The sequence below is a fragment of the Topomyia yanbarensis genome, chromosome 1 (assembly GCF_030247195.1).
Source record: "Topomyia yanbarensis strain Yona2022 chromosome 1, ASM3024719v1, whole genome shotgun sequence".
In the NCBI taxonomy this organism is placed as follows: Eukaryota; Metazoa; Arthropoda; class Insecta; order Diptera; family Culicidae; genus Topomyia; species Topomyia yanbarensis.
Genome location: NC_080670.1, coordinates 209,440,792 through 209,459,959, shown reverse-complemented (window position 1 = coordinate 209,459,959; position 19,168 = coordinate 209,440,792). Strand labels below are relative to the sequence as shown.

The 19,168-nt window shown below is 37.3% G+C and overlaps 1 protein-coding gene across 2 annotated transcripts in view; it reads right to left on the bottom strand.

Moving 5' to 3' along the window:
* Positions 1-19,168, bottom strand: part of LOC131690537 (uncharacterized) — a 191,751-nt gene that overhangs the window by 78,875 nt on the left and 93,708 nt on the right. For both annotated transcript variants that reach the window (XM_058976404.1, XM_058976412.1), the window contains 2 exons: positions 18,208-18,532; positions 17,983-18,145 (listed from right to left, as the gene is read on the bottom strand). In XM_058976404.1, the coding sequence (XP_058832387.1) occupies positions 17,983-18,145; positions 18,208-18,532 (488 nt within the window). The remainder of the gene's footprint in view (positions 1-17,982; positions 18,146-18,207; positions 18,533-19,168) is intronic.

Here is a 19,168-nt window from a genome sequence, read left to right as displayed (position 1 = left end):
TTGAAACAGCACGATCAAAACCGATGCTTTGGCCTGATTTTGCTTTATGCCACTACTCCAAAACTTTGCACGAGTAGGATACCGCTAATTATGTGTTGGCGAGAGATATAAACCCAACAAACTGTCCTGAACTATGTCCGATTGAGGCCTAATCTTCAACCATGACGAAGCGCGAACTTCGGAAGACCAACCCTAGCAAACGAAAAGCCCATAATACCCCCATGCTCATGGGGTTTGACATGGGTGTTTGAAATGGGTTCAACCCATGAAAACACCATCACAATGGTCCGGTAGATCCCATATAAAATACCATATGTTGGTGTATTTATGGGTTATTGAGACCATTTTATGGTGTCTTGATGGTTGTGAATTTTGGCACGGACCATGTTTAAGGCCTTTTCAAGGGGCTATGTGATGTTTGAACCCATGAGTATTTGCTCGGGAAAGGAGAAACAAAAAACGAAAAGAACATGATGAAGAAATGGAAAAAACGCACCGGAAACGATTGTACAGGCTTTGATGGAGGGCGTCAATAGCAAATGTCAAACATTTTACTCAAACTCATGCTAAAATTTTAGCAAAATATGTAAGCTGAAATAAATACATATACTAAACTAGTGCAGACCTTTGATTTCATTTCAATCAAGACTACTTGACCTTGTCAGGTGCGGAGAGACTCAGAAGAAATCTTGATTCCTCCATTAAAACTCACCACTATTTGTGAAAGTTGACTTTTCAGGACAACCGAATGAAAATGGTAGTTTTGATAACCCTTACGATACATCGCGTCTCAAATAATTTTGCCTGGGGTCTGCTCCAAAGATTTTTGAAAATTCTTCATTCTTTTATTTAACTCGGCTCAATGCGCTAGTTTAACAGAGCCGTGTGAGTTCGGCAAATAACGCCTTTGTTTTCGTCATTATTTGTGTTCGCTATCAGGTGTTATTCCTTTTTCTTCACCGAATTTACGGGTCACATGAGTGTTGGCTGTTAATTTGGAGGTACTGGACGCCGCTTTAGTAGTTCACATCAATGAACGAACCGCAGCCACAAAATTGGTAACCGTTTGTCGTTAAAATGATGGTATTTCTGGCGGTTAGTTTTTCCTAACGAGTACTGTACTGAGTGTTGAAAGGTCACCTCTTGTATCTGAACATCCAATATATTGAGTTAGAAATGTAATGTAAACTAAAAAAACACAATCAAATGAAAATAATAAACAAAATAAAAAACGGTTTCTTCGCATTGTTTCCCGCTATGTGCTGCCTAATCGCAGATTATTTTGTTCTGGATATGTGTAAAGCGTACTTTGTGTTCTGGTAGCTCCTTGTGTTTTATATTGTAAGGTAAGGTAGGTAAGAATAGGTCAACCCAAACACACTCTCGCTACAAAAATACCATTCGTAATGCCTGGCAAATATATGTACCTTCCGCAACAGATTCCACTTCCCCGTACTGTGACATAAACTTTTTTATGGATATATCAGTACGCGGTAAAAGATTGAGATCATACTTCGATTTTATCGTTGTCCATATACCCTAAGCTCTTTTTTAATCGTAATTGTTTCTCATTTCGAATGATCGGCGTAATAGGAAGAGGCCTAAAGTCAATGGCCACCGTATTCGGTAGGAACCCTAAGCTTTTGCTTATGGGGCTCACTTTTTTCGAGGGCACGACAAGTATTTTATTTTGATCTTTAGGCAATGTATAGGCAATGTATACAATAACTGTTTTTGTCGTATGCTTCGTGCCGACTCGGGCAAAAGTGCAGGGATGATTGAGTATGATGATCGAGGGTTTCGGTAGTAAGAAATAGACGAAAAAAGCAGCTTATGATACAAAGAAGGAAAAATTTACCATAGCTGTTCTCAAAATTCTTCTGAATGAAAATTATTTTGTTAGTTTTTACGAGATAAAATCGCGACTCAAGCATTTTCCTTTGATGTGATACTTAAAAGAAATCTTGTTTTCTTAAAACTAAAATGAACAACTCATGTTTTAAAGAAGGTAAAAAAATACAATTATTTATCTTGAATATATTAGATGTTTGCGAGTTGTTTGTTATTTCTGATTATTCAATCTTCAAGAAAAAAACTTGAGTGTAATCTCATTTTACACTATGTTTTATTTATCTTGAAAAGAAAAATTTGGGTGAAAACTAATGATTCTCCGCTAAGGAAAAAATGGGTGAAATCACTGTGTCGGGTTTAGTTCGGACACTATGTTAGTGTTGGATTCTATTGAGACGAAGTCGAAGCGCAAATTCCATAACTAATTTAATTGCATTATACACACAGCACCCCTAGTGACAAGTATTACCACCAACACCAATATTGACATAATGTACTGTCAAAAATGGTGTCCTATTCGATAAGGGTTTTCTATAAAATCGTCTAAAAATTTAAAACAAATAGAAGATACAATACAATCGGAAATGCACAAACCTAGATTGTAGACCTCTCGTGTTTTGTTGTTTACTATGGTTGAGTTATGAGACGTTACTTGATACGAAGTAGCCAGTGCTAAGGGGATGTGAGAGTTTTGAGATGAGATCTGAGAGCCAAAACTGCTCATCATTAGTTCAACTTTCTTTAGGAGGCTGGAAAGCAGAAGATGTCTAAGTTTGCTAAAAACACACAATTTGGCGAACGTTTGCCAAGTGTGGGAAGTGGAGCATCCCGTTCGTGACTACCGGGAAGGTCAATGAGCAGGTGTACTTGAAAAATTGCCCCCAAAAGCGTCTACTTCCACTTTTGATGTTTCACGATGGAAATAAGCATTTCTAGCCGGATTTGGCCTCTTGCCATTATTAGAAAAATGTACTAGAGTGCTATAAGGTACAGGAGGTCAACTTCGTACAAAAGAATTTGAATCCCCCGAACGCATCGGAATTGCGACCACTTGAGAAACACTGGATAATCACGAAGCAGGCACTCTGGAAGCATCCAAGTGAAATCGAAAACAGAATTGAGAAAATAAAATCGATTTCCATACGAATGCAAGTTCACTCAAAAATTGCACAAGACCTTACGAGCAGCGTTCAGCGGAAGGTACGTTGCATTTGAATATGGATATAACGAACATAGGAAAAGTTTAATATGTTTATTCTATTCACTGAAAATTTGAAAACGATTGGTTGAACGGGTGAATTTTGACGAACATTTTCTTGTGGTGTTTATTCCATACACCCTTTACGCATCCATTCCATGCGCACTTATTTACGGCAAGGAATCGAAAGTATGATTATAATACCCGTAGAAATCTGATACCGGTTTTATAATTGAGCGGGACGTTTCGACTGAAAAATGCTCTCAGAATGCAGAATAGTTAGGTCTCTATCATGTTCGAATGGGTCATTGGAGAATCGATAGAGCTAACACCTACTATGTCCCAAAATTGAATTGTTTGCATTGAGGGATCAGATCACACGCAGAAAACCCTTTTTTCATAATATCATTGAGGGATTTGAGGTTTTCTATTCTTCTTCTCATATGCGAATGAGTTGTACTGGTCATATTTATAAAATCGAGTAATTTTAATGTTTCACTTTGACCGCAATTTTAAACAAACTTTACCAAAGAAAGGTGTTGCTTCTTTCGATTAGTGAAAATGTAAAAAAGCTAACTAGGGATTATTATTAGGTGAAGTGTACATAGCTCAGTTCGCTGTCTACAGCTGTCTGAATTAATTAGTAATTACACTAAACATACGTCAAAACCTGTAACAAAGTAGAAGACACTCAAATGTCTTGCGATCAGTAAAGTAAGCAAATAATTCTATCTACTGCTTTGTTGCATATCCACTATACAAATAGTCGCTGCTCCACACTGTACCACAGAAGCAAAAAGGAACCCTGCAGTAGAAAAGCATTTTGATTGACTTAAAACAAACTTGCTTTAGACCTACGATTTGCGAGGTGCATCAATTACTAAAAGTGAACGTGGCGCTTAAGCTTACGGAAATCTCTCAAATACAATTGCACATGTGCGTAGTGCAGTTCTGATAACGTTCAATAGGTTAGCTGAATCAGAAAGCTTTACACGACAACGACAGAATCAAGATCCTCGTACGATAACTCAGTTGAAGGCTGCTTTCTAGATCGGGCACATCATTCTAGGACAAACTTTTTCCAATCGGGATTTGTGAAATGAGAATGTGGAATCCATAATCAGACAACGCTGTCCACCTACTCATCTCAGGTCAATACGTGCCAGTTCTGCAATATGCTAAATCTGGGGTCTAGGTCAAGTGTCAGATTCTGAGAAACCGAGAAGAATATTGCATATTGCTACGCATTGGATTGTTAGTAAAAAATTTCCCATTCCATATGTTTCATCGAATCCAGGTCGGGGACTATGTAGAAAATATTCAAAAATAGACCGATACCGTAAACCGCCATCTTAAGGTTTTAGATCGTCAATCATCAATTATCGTCATTTACTACCAACCCCCTTTTCAAATAACACCCTTATTGATGAAGATTTTCTTTTAATTTAGAGTAACCGTAAGCTGCCATCTTCGATTTCAAAATGGTGTCAATCAACAATTTACGTCATCTACTGACCAACTTTTTTCAAATGACACCATTTATTTGGTTCTACTATTTGTATGTGACAACTCACCTAAAATGTGCGATTCTGAGAGTCGCTTGGATGACGATGGACACCAAAAAGTCCTCTAACACCTAATGCGACTCTCGGAATACTGCTACATGAGTGAGGTGACTGACAAGTGACGTGATTGCGGTGTGACTGTGAGTATAGGATGCCTTCAATAAACTTGCCCAACATTTTTAACAAGAAAATGATTTGGACTTAACGTCTGTGTGATGGTCGAGTTGGCTGCCATGTACTGATGAGATGAAATTCAAATGTTAAACCCAAATTATTAGTAAAAATTGCACAATTTTCAAACTAGCTCAATGGGATCGTAGCATTATCAATACCATCGCGATCGTGTTTCGCGCACAGTTCTCAGGAAGTGCTGTTGATACTGTCTCCAAATTTTTGGCAGAGCTGTCAGTTCGATTTTAGGAAGGGCTTCAAGAGCTACATAAAACCTTAATTGTTACTAGCGAAATAGTGAATGAAATTATATTTTTATGGTGGAAAATGACCCCGAATCACTTAAATTCTTCGAACTTGATACCTAGACAGACCACATTCAATATAATGTGCCTGAATCCGATCTTCTTCAAACTGACGCGGAAATATGAGCTTGCCTATTGAATCGGAAAATAGCGACTGCTCCGTCTTTTTTCCAGTTATTTCATTGAGTCGCATCCAACAAACCAGCGTCATAGTTATTGCTAATTTCAACCGAAAAAAATCCAATTTATCTCAAATGGCTCTCTTCCTAGTAAAGAGAAAAAAAAACCAAAAATTTAATCCTCATAAAAACCAACCTCCCCAAAAGCTCCGCAGGAACCTTATCGGAGACATCTTCGAATCGCTTAATTAAAATCATCTTTAATGTTGACTCATTCGCAGAAGGCAAAAAAAATAACAAACCGTCCATGACTACCAGATAAACGGCCGAAAAAAACATATACACGCCCTGCCCTTCGCATTTACGCGCCCGGAATCTGCGAGCAATTAACTTTATCGCAACATTAGAACCATCTGCCGTGATTTGCGCCCGGTTCGGCTCGGCTCGGTTTCGGCCCGGCAAAGACGAAGGTCACTCGTCCGGATCTCAGCCGCCATCGAGAAGATCAAATCCAGAAAGTTAAAAGATCACGCCCGTGTAATGGCTCTTAATTGGTAACACCAGTTGGTGGTAATCGCGATCGCTACGGCTGACCACCACCACCACCAGGACAAGGTCAAGGCTGTGCGGATTGTATTCCTACCTCCTCACCCTAAGCCACATGAAAACAACAGACCGAACAACCAAGGGGTCAATAGTCCCGATTTTTCAGCGGAGCACCAAAGTGTGCCCGGGAGCCGTAACGAGAGGTGATTGTCCGCCTTAATTTGCCAAAAAAAAAACTAGAGCCACATTTCCCCGGGCACGGATCTCCTCGCAAAAGGGGCAGGAGGCACGCACGAACTCCCCACAGAAGTAAAACCGTAAAATTTTCGCTCGTTTTATGCGCGCGGGGGAAAATCATAGCTGTTTTGGTGTCTACTGGCGACGAACGAACGGACGGGATCAGATCTGGGTCCAGCTCGTTTTGGGTCCCGCCGGTTGGTTGTGTACCTCCGAGGGGCCCCCGATGGGAATAATGGGATGGATTAAACCGATTCGCTACGAAATACCAACATTTAATTGAAAAATAATTGTCTTGATGGCACAGTATATAAATTTATGTGTTGTACACATACCAGACTTTTCTGGTCGATTAAACGGCTTCAACGCGGGTTACCGTTGGTCCATTTGCCGAAATGAACGAAAAAATAAAAAAATAAAAAATAAAACCGACCGAATTGAGGAGATACGAATAATGGTGTTTTCTGGGGAGGGGGGCTAAAAGGTTGTTCTGCTTCTTGGAATTTCTCGGTGTGTGCTGTTTTGCCGTTCCGGTTGTTGGTGAGGGGCAGGGTGATGTTCACGCCCGACTTAATTTCATATGGCGACGCCCGGCGATTCGCTCATCTTGTCCGTAACAATAATAACAATTTGCCGACTTTGCTGAGGCTGCTGCGGTGCGGCGGTGGTAGGAAGTAGCCTTTTTAGCGTCATCCAATCAGCCCATCCGACCGTCAAGGTCTCTCTCGGGTACAGCCATCGTTCGGGAACTAATTCCCGATTTATTGTTGATTTTTCGTGGTGCTGTAGTCAGCACCTTCCAACCATCCGAGCATCCGACCGGCGACAGGTTAGTGCCGGCGATGATATTCGGAATTTTGAGGATAGAAACCCCCTCAGGCAAAACAAACTACATAAACAGTAGCGCAAATTAGAGGCTATTTTCCCGCGCCCATACCTGCACCACCCAAGCGCGTAAAGCAGGTAAGAAGCGCAGGTGAGTCGGTTAGTGAGCCCTCACTCATCATCACAACTGATCAGCAACCATCGATCGAGGCAGGCAGCCAGGCAGGGGAGGAAAGATCATCCTCTCTATAACTGATATTTTTGGAGGCTTCTTCTCCTTATGATTACATTTCAATCACTTGTGGTGATCCTCAATTAAGTTTGGTGGTTTTTTTCGGTTACTAAATAATCACTTCTGATGGGCATCTTATTGTAGGAACGCACTCCTCTCTTCGCTCTACCTTCGTCACTGGCCCGGTAGCTCCCTTCAACTACAGCTGTTTCGTTTTGTTCTTCTTGATCCTAAAAACCCTCCTTTTCTTCCAATATCCATCGTCCGCAAAAAAAATCTTCGACCAGACTGCAGGCTGCGCAGCTCTTACACACCGACGAACAAGTGCGTTAATTATTTGAAATGAAAATAAGTTAATTTGTTTTCGACACTTGCTTCTCGGTGGTGCATCCACCACTTGTCAGGAGGGCGCACATTGTTACCGTAAAGGGAGCGGTTTTCACCAGTACCCCGATGAAATTACAACGATAAGTCGCTGTCTAGTTTTTTTGACATTAAGAACTTAACTTTGGAATTTTTCGATGGCACAAAATGATAAATTTTATGCATTGTCAATTTTTGGAAAAGTTTCTCTTTCAACCAGCGATCGAGTAAAAAGATTGTCACGTCATGCCAACAGTACACTATGTAATAGAAATTCCGTGAAACCCATCAATATCAAAACTAACAAAAATAAAGAAATTAAAAATAACAAATTAAATAAATATAATATTTACACAAATAAAAATAACAAAAGCGAAGAAAATGAAAGTACCAGCAATAACAAAACTAACAGAAAGTAGCAAAAATAATAAAATTTTCAAAGAAAACAATAGAAATAGTGAAAGTAAAAGCAGTAAATATACTAATACTACTAAAAATTAAAAAAAGAATGACAAAAATAATGAAGATAAAAGGAACAAAAACTACAACAGTAACGAAAATAATAAAAACAAAAAGTATAAAAATAAAAAATATATAGGGGGACCAGGGGCTATTAAGACCGTGGGGGTAATTAGCACCACCTCGATTTCTCAGAAAATAGCAAGACTTTCTGACTGTCGTACATATTTTGATATCTGAATTTAATTCTTGGGAATTTTTTTTATTTCTTTTATAGAGGTTTTAACCTTAAGGTCATTCGCCTCTTCGGGTTAGAAAAATCTCTTATGAAAAATTTCTAACCCTATGTGCGAGGTTGGGATATTTTAGCAAGGAGATACAACGTTTCTCCTTTTTTGCCACCCTCAGAACAAAAATCATTATAATGGTAAAACCTGTGATTAAAGCAACACGTAACAGTGAAAAAATAACAGATAACTGCTATTCTATGGAACGATTTTTGTTTGAGTGAAAATACAGATATTTTCAAGACGCGCACCACTTTTGTGCGAAATGAGCGTACGAGGCTATTCGGACACCCTATTCCATCAACCACCGTTCAGCGGCTGCGCACACGATTGCACACACCACAACAAAGAAAATACATGATGCGCCAATGGACAGCTGTGATTCAGTTTTTGTAAAGCAATTAATTTTTTTGCTCCTTAACGAGTTTCTCCAATAAATATTTCATAGGTAAACATAATTACATTGTAGAAAAAAAGAAAAATGGCGGTCTGAATTTTCTCTCCCTACATTGTAAAAGGTTGGAAAAACAGAGTTTTGCAAATCATCGCCTAGCGCTGCCATGGAGTGGTGCAAATGAAGTTTTCTGACTCCAAAAAGCAGATGAGGTTTCAAACTAACAATTGACCGATAAATTCTTTCAAATCTATCTATATCTAATAAATAAAATAAAAATAAATAAAAATAAATAAATAAATCTATCCACCTAAAAGAGCGATTTGCTTAAGTAGGTCCGAATAGCCCCGGGTTCCCCTAATAAAATTTGACGGTGCTAGTTACTGATGAGGCACATCCGAAGCGCTGAAAAACGAATTTCAAATTACGTATTGTTCCGTCCTGTACAAAAATGTTTCACTCTATTTTTTGCGAAAGTGTAATAAAAATAACAAAAATTAAAAGTAGCAAATACCAGTAATAAGAATAAAATTATCAATCGTAACCGGTATAAAACATCTACGTAATAAAAACAAAAATAACAGAAACAACAGCGCAAAAAACCAAACTGATGAAAATTAAATAAAATAATAAACAAATTAACCTAAAGAAATAATCAAGTGAAAGAAATAAACGAAACAAAATTATTAAATGTGTTCAAACAAAAATAGTTCAAAATAGGAACCAGAATTACAAGAAATAAAATCATAAAAAATGAATCCTCGTAAAATAACCAACATAATGATACCAAATAGTAATGTAACCGATAAAATAATACGAATAACAAAAATAAAATAACAAACAATACAAAATTATCAAAAATAACATATACAGGGTATTTGGTTCATGGTTAAGAACCTCTCGGGGTGTGATAGACTGTCATATATGGAGAAAAAATTGTTCTATACATACCATCAAATCTCAACCGTTACAGAGTTATTGAACTTTTTGTGTAAAAACTTATTTGTTTTAAAATACTTCTAACTCAAAAAGTATACCTTGTATTTCAAATATTTTAGGTCTACTGGGAAGGTGAGAAAATTTCGCATTGAGTGATGCCCTTACATGTTTCAGCTAATGAGTTTAAGTAGCCTTTTCAAAGTAATTTTTTCAAAATTAAACAATTTTAATCGATTTTTTGTTCATTTCTTGAAAATCCTAATAGTTAACCTCATCATTTTAATAATCCAGATTGTTTGTCTTAAGAAGCTGCATAATGCGTTCTTTGACATGATGCACTTACCTTTTCTTATTTTCATGAGTTTGGGTTATTCAACTTGGATATTTTTATCTCATTTTCACTAATACCAGCTCTAATTGAAAAAGTATGGCACTTATTGTACTTTTTTTTCTTTTTATTCGAAAGCCAGGAAAATTTTACAGAGAAAAATGTATTAATAACTTTCAGTTAAGTAAATTTAGTATTCTTTTAGAAGCAAATTAGTTTAAAGTTAGAGCTATTATTAACATTTTCGTTAATTTTCTTAAAATAGTAAATAACAAATATCACCATTATTATCATGGAAATAATGCATCTCAGCAAGTTCTACAGTTCTTTCTTTGACTCCATTCAGTTATCTCTTTTGGTTCCGACGCAAAATCGTTTTTATCACATCGTTTCATATGCAAAAATAACGATTTCGAACCCACTACATTTGTGGCGAGCTAATGCTGTGTTAACTATTAAATAGCAGGAAAATGAAAAGAGATATAGACAAAGTGTCAAATAAAAAGTTGTAGAAAACATTAAGGGACATCAAATGAACAATAGTAACGATAAATTTTGTTGATTAATAATTAGAATAATTAAAAAACTCCAAAAACACAAATTTTGAGTTATTTCGTTAGTAAAAAATCATTTAGTACACTTAACTAAAATATATTTGTACATATTCTGGTAGGACATTTTCTCAGCTTTCCAATGAAATCTTGTAAATAACGATATAAAGCATATTTCTTAGATTAGAGTCTTTTAAGCACTTGCAAGTCGGTTACAGGAAAAGTATAGAAATGAAATTACAAAGAAACAAGAAGAGATAGGAATATGACGTTCAAGAACAAATTATGAATCGTCCTAAAACCCAAATTTTGGATAATGAATATTGCTATAATCATACTTCATTATTTCGAGAAAATTAGCAAAAACCTCCTAAAAAACATTAACTTTTAACTACTTTACAGCTAAAAGGTAATTAAAACTAATTAACTAAAAGATTTGAGAACACCATTCAAAAGAAAATTTTCTCACCTTTCGAATGGAACTAAAAGATTTAAAATACAAAGTATACTTTTAAAGTTAGAGATATTTTAAGATAAATAAGTTTTTTACACAAAAGGTTCAATAACTCTGAAACGGTTGAGATTTGATGGTATGCGTGGAACAACTTTTTTCTCCAAATATGACAGTCTATCACTCTCCGAGAGGTTCATAACCATGAACCAAACACCCTGTATAATAGAAATAGAGTAAGGAGGGGAAAATCCGACCTAGTAAATTGTTTTGGCTGTAAAATGCTCATTTTACCTCAGATCATGTAATTATATATAGTAAATTAAAGGTTAGGCTTCTGAGCAGCTTTTTTTCATAGCATTTGATTCCGACTTTGGAAAAATTTCGAGATTCGAGCGTTTTACAAAAAAGTTCATTTTGTGTTTTCAAAAATGATGGGATAAACCCGAGCGCAAATGTTTTCGGTTGATTTAGTACAAATATTACCCATAATTTAATAGTTATTCAATGATAAATCAATAAATATAATGCTATTGAATAGTAATAAAATTAATCCTGGAAAGACAGATGTCTTATGTTTAATTCCACTGATATTAGTTTGCGTAGTGCATCCGATCTGATCTAAATGGTGAGTGAAGCGAAAGCAATTATGTGAAAAAAATCCCCCAGAGGCGAGATTCGAACCCGCAACCTTCGGGACTCCGACCCAATGCACCAACCCTTATGCTATCCCTGGGACATAATGACTTCCCAGAAAGAACATATGATCATATCTCGCCTCTGGTGGAAATTTTTGCACATAATTGCTTTCGCTTCACTCATCATTTAGATCATTTTTCCCCGTTGGATACCACGAAAAAAATTTTAAATAAGGTATTGGCACTTACATAAAAAATCAAATAAATGAATTATCAATTAAAAATATGAAAGTACAAAAAATAACATATATAATAAAAAATCAGAAAAACAACTCAAAATAGTAAAACATTGCAAAATAACAAAACAATGAACATAAAAATAAGGAACCATTCGTAAATTACGTAACGCAAAAATTGCCCAAAACTGACTCATCCGTGTAAAAAATTGTCACGAATTCGTTTGGAAATCGTTACAACTAGTAATATTACTAAAACTACAACATTTCGTGTAGGTTCGTACCCCTGAGGAATGGGTTTAAACACCATACAGCTCCTTAAAAAGACCATGAATATGGTCCGTTTCAAATTTAACAGCCTTCAAAGCACCATAAAATGGCCACAATAATTCAAAGATGCACCGAAATATGGTTTACATGGGATTTACCGGGCCATAGTGATGGTGTTTTCATGGGTTAATACCATTACAAACACTATCACAATACCATATAGTGGGGAGGAATTTGCACCATGAACATGGGGTCATTATGGAAGTTTCGTTTGCAAGTCGTTGGACGTGTGATATGCGGTTAGCGCTGTTCTTATTGTGTTAGTACCCCGACCAGATCTGAAAGCATGTTGCCGAATGTCACGCCGCCCGCGGCGATTCTAGCTCGCAGCTCACGTTCACAGAACGACGACCCGTGCGAGCATTCAAAAGCTCACGCGAATATGCAAACAACCACACGGTTATATAAACGAAAAAAGATGAAACAGGCTGTCATCCGCGGCATAAAAATATCCACATGATTGTATCCGTTAACATAATATCGCTTGAGCTCTTCGCGATAATACAAATATAATCACGCATACGAACATGCAATGGCGATCATCCGCACACACCTATACCCGCGATATCGCATACATAAAAACGCTCCGGGGACCGACTGAATATGTTGGCGAACCTGCGAATTCAACAACGCGGTCTCAAGTGCGATTATATAAACGTCCGGGTTTGCATGCATGAATTACGTTTAGCGACTGTTGGGCGATCGTAGCGCTGGCTAGTGCCAAGTTGCTACTTGCCAATAGCATTTCAAAGTGACCGTTTTATTTCTTCTACACATTAAAAACTGTACTTGGATGTCAGTTCTCAGTGACTAGAAGTGATGCTCTAGTGATATGGGGAAACTCACTCACTTCTAGATCGGAATACACTCATACACTCAAAATTGTGGATCCTGGAAACATTCAAAGGCTCACGTGAATGTGCAAGCGCACGGTTATGCAAACGAATGTACACACGCAGAATTTTATTTATAGCATACTTTTCTATCTGTCTCTCGCTTCTTCTGCTGTAAATTTTATGTATTGAACATATTCGGTCTATCCCTTCATTGAATGCTTACTAAGAGTATATGCTAGGAAATGCATAAAAATCACAGCAGAATAAAAGAGACGAGAATAGAACGTCCGGAAGAATAGAAAACTTGTGCATATACACTAGAGAACAAGTTTCAGGGCGGCATGACTGTTCGCATGGTTCTAGTGCTATGAGGGAACTCATTCTCTTCTAGTATCTGAACCGTACACCCAAAATAAGCATCATATTCACGGTCCACGCGGTCATCCAAAAACACACGCGAGTATTCGAATGGCCACACGGTTATAAATTCGAATTTATACACGCAAAGTTACATGCACGCTAGCACACGAGACATACGAACGCCCACGTGATCGAACACGTTAACATACAAACGCTCGAGCCCTTCGCGAAGATACACAAAGACGAGCATGTAATCGTGATCATCCACGCACAGCTACGCCCAAGTTCGCACATATAAAACAGCCTCGAATGATTTAGTGAACGCTATAGCACCTCTAATCGAGTTAACTCAAGCGTGAACATATAAACGCTCAGTCCCACGCGATCAGTCCCTAAACCCGCACATCTGAACCGTACAACCAACATCAAAATCAGAATCACGACCCTCTGTACTCTGACCCTCTGCCCCAAGCAGTGTTTTAGTGGGTGACAAACCTCTTGAACCTTCCGGAAGTCGCGCTAGTGCACGGAGTGCATGCTGCTCTGAAAATCTAGCGAAATCGGCTGCTCGTTCAGTGGACCATTTGTGCGACTTCCGGATGGTTAAGTGATGTAAATAAACGATAATATAAATCCTCAAAAACTATTGGTTCTGTAAGCTCTTAACGTATATAATGGTACTACATGGAATTATTCAATTTTCTCGCCGCTTTGTCTAAAATATGTGTTCAGCAATGTTGTATTCAATTTTGGAGTAGACAAGACATACATAAATAACGAAAAAACACGGAGTTTGAAAAATCTTTCGAAAACTACTCGAATAAAGTGAAAATTTCCAACTCATCTCGGTCAGAGCCATCAATATGGTGCACCAACCGAACACTACAGTGATGAAAAGGCTTAAACATAGGTCCGATTGTTTTCTATTATCATTCGTATTGAACTGTTTGAAGTGAACGGGACATCTCCTCAAAGGGGGGCTGTACAATATTGCCAAGAAAATATTTGTGAGCTGTTCACGGCTGGGGGATTGCAATTGTACTAGTTTGCATAGTTACGTGCTCCTATCAGAAGATAATATAATTATTTTTGTACTTTTTTGTTCTGTATTTTTTATACTTTCCTACTTTTGTATTCTTCTATTCTTGTGTTATTATATATTTGCATTTTATATTTTTTATTACTGTGTTTTGTACTTTTGAATTTTTGATCTTTATATTATTTTGTATTTTGGTATATTTGTGCTTTTATATATTAGCATTTTTTTATTTTTGTATTTTTGAGTTTTTGCAATTCTGTATTACTGTATTTTTGTACTTTTGTATTTCTGTACTTTTGTATTTTTGTATTTTCGTACTTTTGAATTTTTGCATTATTGTATCTTTGTTTTTTTTGGAATTTTGTATTGTTGTATTTTTGCACTTTTGTTATTTCTATTTTTGTATTTTCGTGGTTTTGAATTTTGATATTTATGTATCTTTGTATTTTTGTATTCGCATAGTTTTGCAGTTTTGTATTTTTTAATTTAAGTATTTTTGTTCTTTTTGTATTTTACATTTTAGTATTATTGTATTTTGTACTTTTGTATTTTGTATTTATGTATTTTTGTATCGTCGAGTTTTTGTATTTTTATATTTTTATATATTCGAATTTTTATATTTTTAAATTTTTATATTTTTTATATTTTTATATTTTTATATTTTTATATTTTTATATTTTTATATTTTTATATTTTTATATTTTTATATTTTTATATTTTTATATTTTTATATTTTTATATTTTTATATTTTTATATTTTTATATTTTTATATTTTTATATTTTTATATTTTTATATTTTTATATTTTTATATTTTTATATTTTTATATTTTTATATTTTTATATTTTTATATTTTTATATTTTTATATTTTTATATTTTTATATTTTTATATTTTTATATTTTTATATTTTTATATTTTTATATTTTTATATTTTTATATTTTTATATTTTCATATTTTTATATTTTTATATTTTTATATTTTCATATTTTTATATTTTTATATTTTTCTATTCTTAAATTTTTATATTTTTGCATCATAGTATTTTTGCTTTTTGTACATTTGTATTTTTTATTTTTGTATTCTCGTGGCTCTGAATTTTGGTATTTATATATTTTTGTATTTTTATAATTTTGCATTTTTTATCTTTGAATTCAATTTTTGTTTTCTTTTGAATTTTTTTTGTATTATTGTTTTACGTTTATTGTACACAGCGAACAACCGAATTTGGAATCACACGACCGAAACTCGTTTTTGATTATTTCCCACTAATTTCATGCATCGAGCCGCAAACCTTGAACAGAAAGAATTGTGATTTTAATCGATTACTGCTTTTCAAAACCTATCGGTCGAATTCCCATTTTTCTGGAGATTGCATGTCAATACCGGGAGATAAAACAATTATTAGGATGAGGCCGCCTCCGTGCACCGACTGCATTGTTTAGTTTGTTCAGCTTCATGCTAGTGACCGGAGCCAATTGAAACAAATAGTTTCCACCCGTAGAATATTTCCTTACGTAATCAAAATAGCCATTTATCAGCGCTTTCAAACCATTCATAAGAATTGAAATTGGCAAATTTACACCAATCATATCAGAGTCGCATTCAGGAACAACAGATGAGCCTGAACATAGAGGACAGAAATCTGCAGCATCCAACGAATTTCGAATCCATTAAAGGTTCTTTTTAGAACCACTATAATTATATTGAAGAATAAATTGAAAATTTCTCATTGAAATGTCCAATATCGTTACACTTGAATGAACAGCCCAAAGTACAGTCATGACACTCCGGTTCTGTCACATTACCCACGCATTTTGTTAAACTTGAATATTTATTGTAGAATCAGTTCATTCGACATATAAATAATAGTTCTTTAAATCGTAATTAAAAAATTCACATTCTATAGATTGTTGGAATTCTTTAAAGTTTTAAAAATTTTCGAATTCTTTAAATTTTTTAAATTCTTTGAGTTCTTTAAATTTTTAGAATTATTCAAATTCTTTAAAATTTTTAATTTCATAAAATTCCTTTAATTCGCTCCTCTGCTGATTGATGGTATTGTTGAAAAACAGCAATAACATATACGGCTCGAGTGCATTACCTTGCTGACACAAACACGGCATTCCTGAAAAACTGCCCTGAACTCGAATGTCACGTGAAACTGGTTAATGGCAACTACCACAAAATGCCGCAATTTCTAGCAAAACCAACTCTCCAGTCCTAAACCGAACCACCGACGGTTCCCGGTGATCTTCAACTGCATTTACATTACCTTCCCTCTCTCGCAGCGATGGTGAATGGTTAGTTGGCTGTTGTTATTATTATTGTTGCACTGGCTGCCGATACACAACAAGAGTACCCCGGTCCAATGATAAACACTATATCGCGCTTGTTACCAGCTACGAGAGGGGAAAAAATCGGTTTCCCAATTCCCGCGCGAGCTGCTGCGTGTGTGGTCACAAGATCAATGCAAATTTTCTCTTCGATTTCTGACACTTTTTGCACCAGAAAAAAAAAGATCTTCTCTCGAGTGTGAACCAGATTTACCTTTTTTTCCTATTGGCGCTCGAAGTTGCTCAAGTTTCTACTTGGTGCGCGGGCAAAAGTTTTTGCTACTTGAGAACGTATTCGAGTGACCACTCTCGAAGCAGCTGCCGGCTGATGGCTGCATTCCTAGTAGCAACAAACGCGCTACGATGCATCACAACATGGCATGTTTACAACCGACAATAGTACAACTATATGGCCCCGCAGTATCGAACGGTACTCTTGCGCTCCAAGACACAAATCTATGGCCAATAACAACATCGGGCGGCGACAACCGTAGAACGAACGATGGCTTTGGAAAATTTACGACCCCCGATTGACTGGCGCGCCCTTCAGCCCGGAGGACTACACCGAAACAACTCGGAGAGATGATCGTAGTTTTTCGATTATACCGTTTCCCTTCCCGATTAATCTTCGCCCATGGGTCAACATCCGTCCCCGTCACCCTTGCTTCAGGGTGACGATCATAACACGCGTAATACAACTAAGGGCTATAAATAGAATCGACAGAGAGAAGAAAAAAAACAGATCGCTGTCAAACATGAACTTCTTCCTCCAGGCGAAAGCTAATGCCTAATGGACATACAGGATTGGCTCCCTCCCCGTAGGGGGTCTCACACTATTCATAAACCTGTCCGTTCCGGAGTTGCCGATTATCACCGGTTCCTAAATGAAGCTGATAATGATATGCTACTTTCTTCGACCCCAAACAACACCCCACATACTCAAACCCGACGACACGAAGGGAATGTGTAATAATCATTAACGCCCACCGTGTTTTTATTTCTTTTCTCTTGATGCCATCTCGTCGTCGTCGTCCACTGTTGGATGAGTATAATTTTCATAGTTTTATGAGCAGAGAGGTACCCGACCCGTGGAAGATTAGACAGCCGCGCCACGAGGAGGCTATTGTCCGGACAAATGAGTAGCCCAAATGGAGCCATTTCGGTGGGTTGTGATGAGTTTGTGTAAAGTGCAGAGAGATGCGGGATTCAGATTAGTCGTCGTCGTCGTCGTCATCGGGGCGAAATTAGCAGTTAATCGTTTGTCATTGGGGCACAACCGTGACCTGAATGATCGCCGGAGCTGCGTCGAAATCGGTGAAAATCAAAGCGACTTTGCACGGAATTACGCCCTTCGATTCGAAGATGGTAGAACAAAACTGAACTCACCTTGATGGCGGGAAGAATCGCCTTGGCATCCTCTGGCAGGACTAACTTTTGCCGTGGCTTGACCGCGTTCTGCTCAGCCTTGTTGTTGTTGTTGTTGATGTTATTGTTATTGTTCCCCTTGGATGAATCCACCGGCGACGAGTTAACGATCCCATCTGCAACCCTGCAATTTGTTCCGGAGTCACATTATGCAAAAATGACATTCAATTGTTCTGGTTCTCTCACCTGCTATCCTTTGCCGTTTTGCCCTTTTGAGGTGTTGATTTCTTGCCACCACCGGTGGTGGCGGCGGCCGCAGTAACCAGACTCAGTTCCTTGAGGTTCTCAGCGATCGCACTCTGCTTGCTGGTGATTGCCTGCAGCAGTGACTCGTTCGTGTCATTGTTGTTGTTGTTATTGTTGCTGTTGCTATTGAAGATTGTTGAGGCAGTCGCTGAAGCACCCTGTATCACGTGAATGAACCGCTCCAGGATGATTCCGAACATGAGCAGGCCAATCGAGAGGGCACATTCCTGTACTTCGGATCGGGCACCGGGTGCAATAGATGCATCTGAAATAGAAAAAAAAAACAAGAATAAATAAAAAATGGATCATCAGTTGGTGAATCCCACACCGCCGCGACCGTGGTGATCGGGGATACGGGGGAACTCTTTTCTCTAATAACGATAATGAAATTCTATTCCGAGAAATGGGCTGCACGGTAGCCGAGAAAGAATGGACATAATGAAATAATTGGAAGCGTTTTGTGTCTTTCGCGGATTGCTGCAGTTCGAGACTCCGGGCGCGGCGAAACCTTGCCGCGCATCCCAGAGAGACAACAAAGAATTCATTTGTTGCTTGCCCGGGGCCAGCGAACGGATAAAATTGCAGTGCTTGCTTGCTTTCTGGGGCTGGCTGACAGGAACCAAAAAAAAATAAAAAAAATTAAGGCGTATTTCGGGCGTGTGAATAACGGAATATTAATTTCAGAAAAGTTGCTTGATTCAACTCAAGGTGTGTATGTGTGCGTGTGGTGATAGATGCTTGCTCGCTCACATTGTCAGTGGGAATAAGAACGTACGTGTCACGGTTCTTGACTTTTTTCAGATGTGACCCTGAAAAGGGCACTTGTTTAGAACCGCTTCACATGTGTGTTCTGGAAAGACAAACAATACTCAAAATGATCGTCCAGTGATGCCGGTTTCTT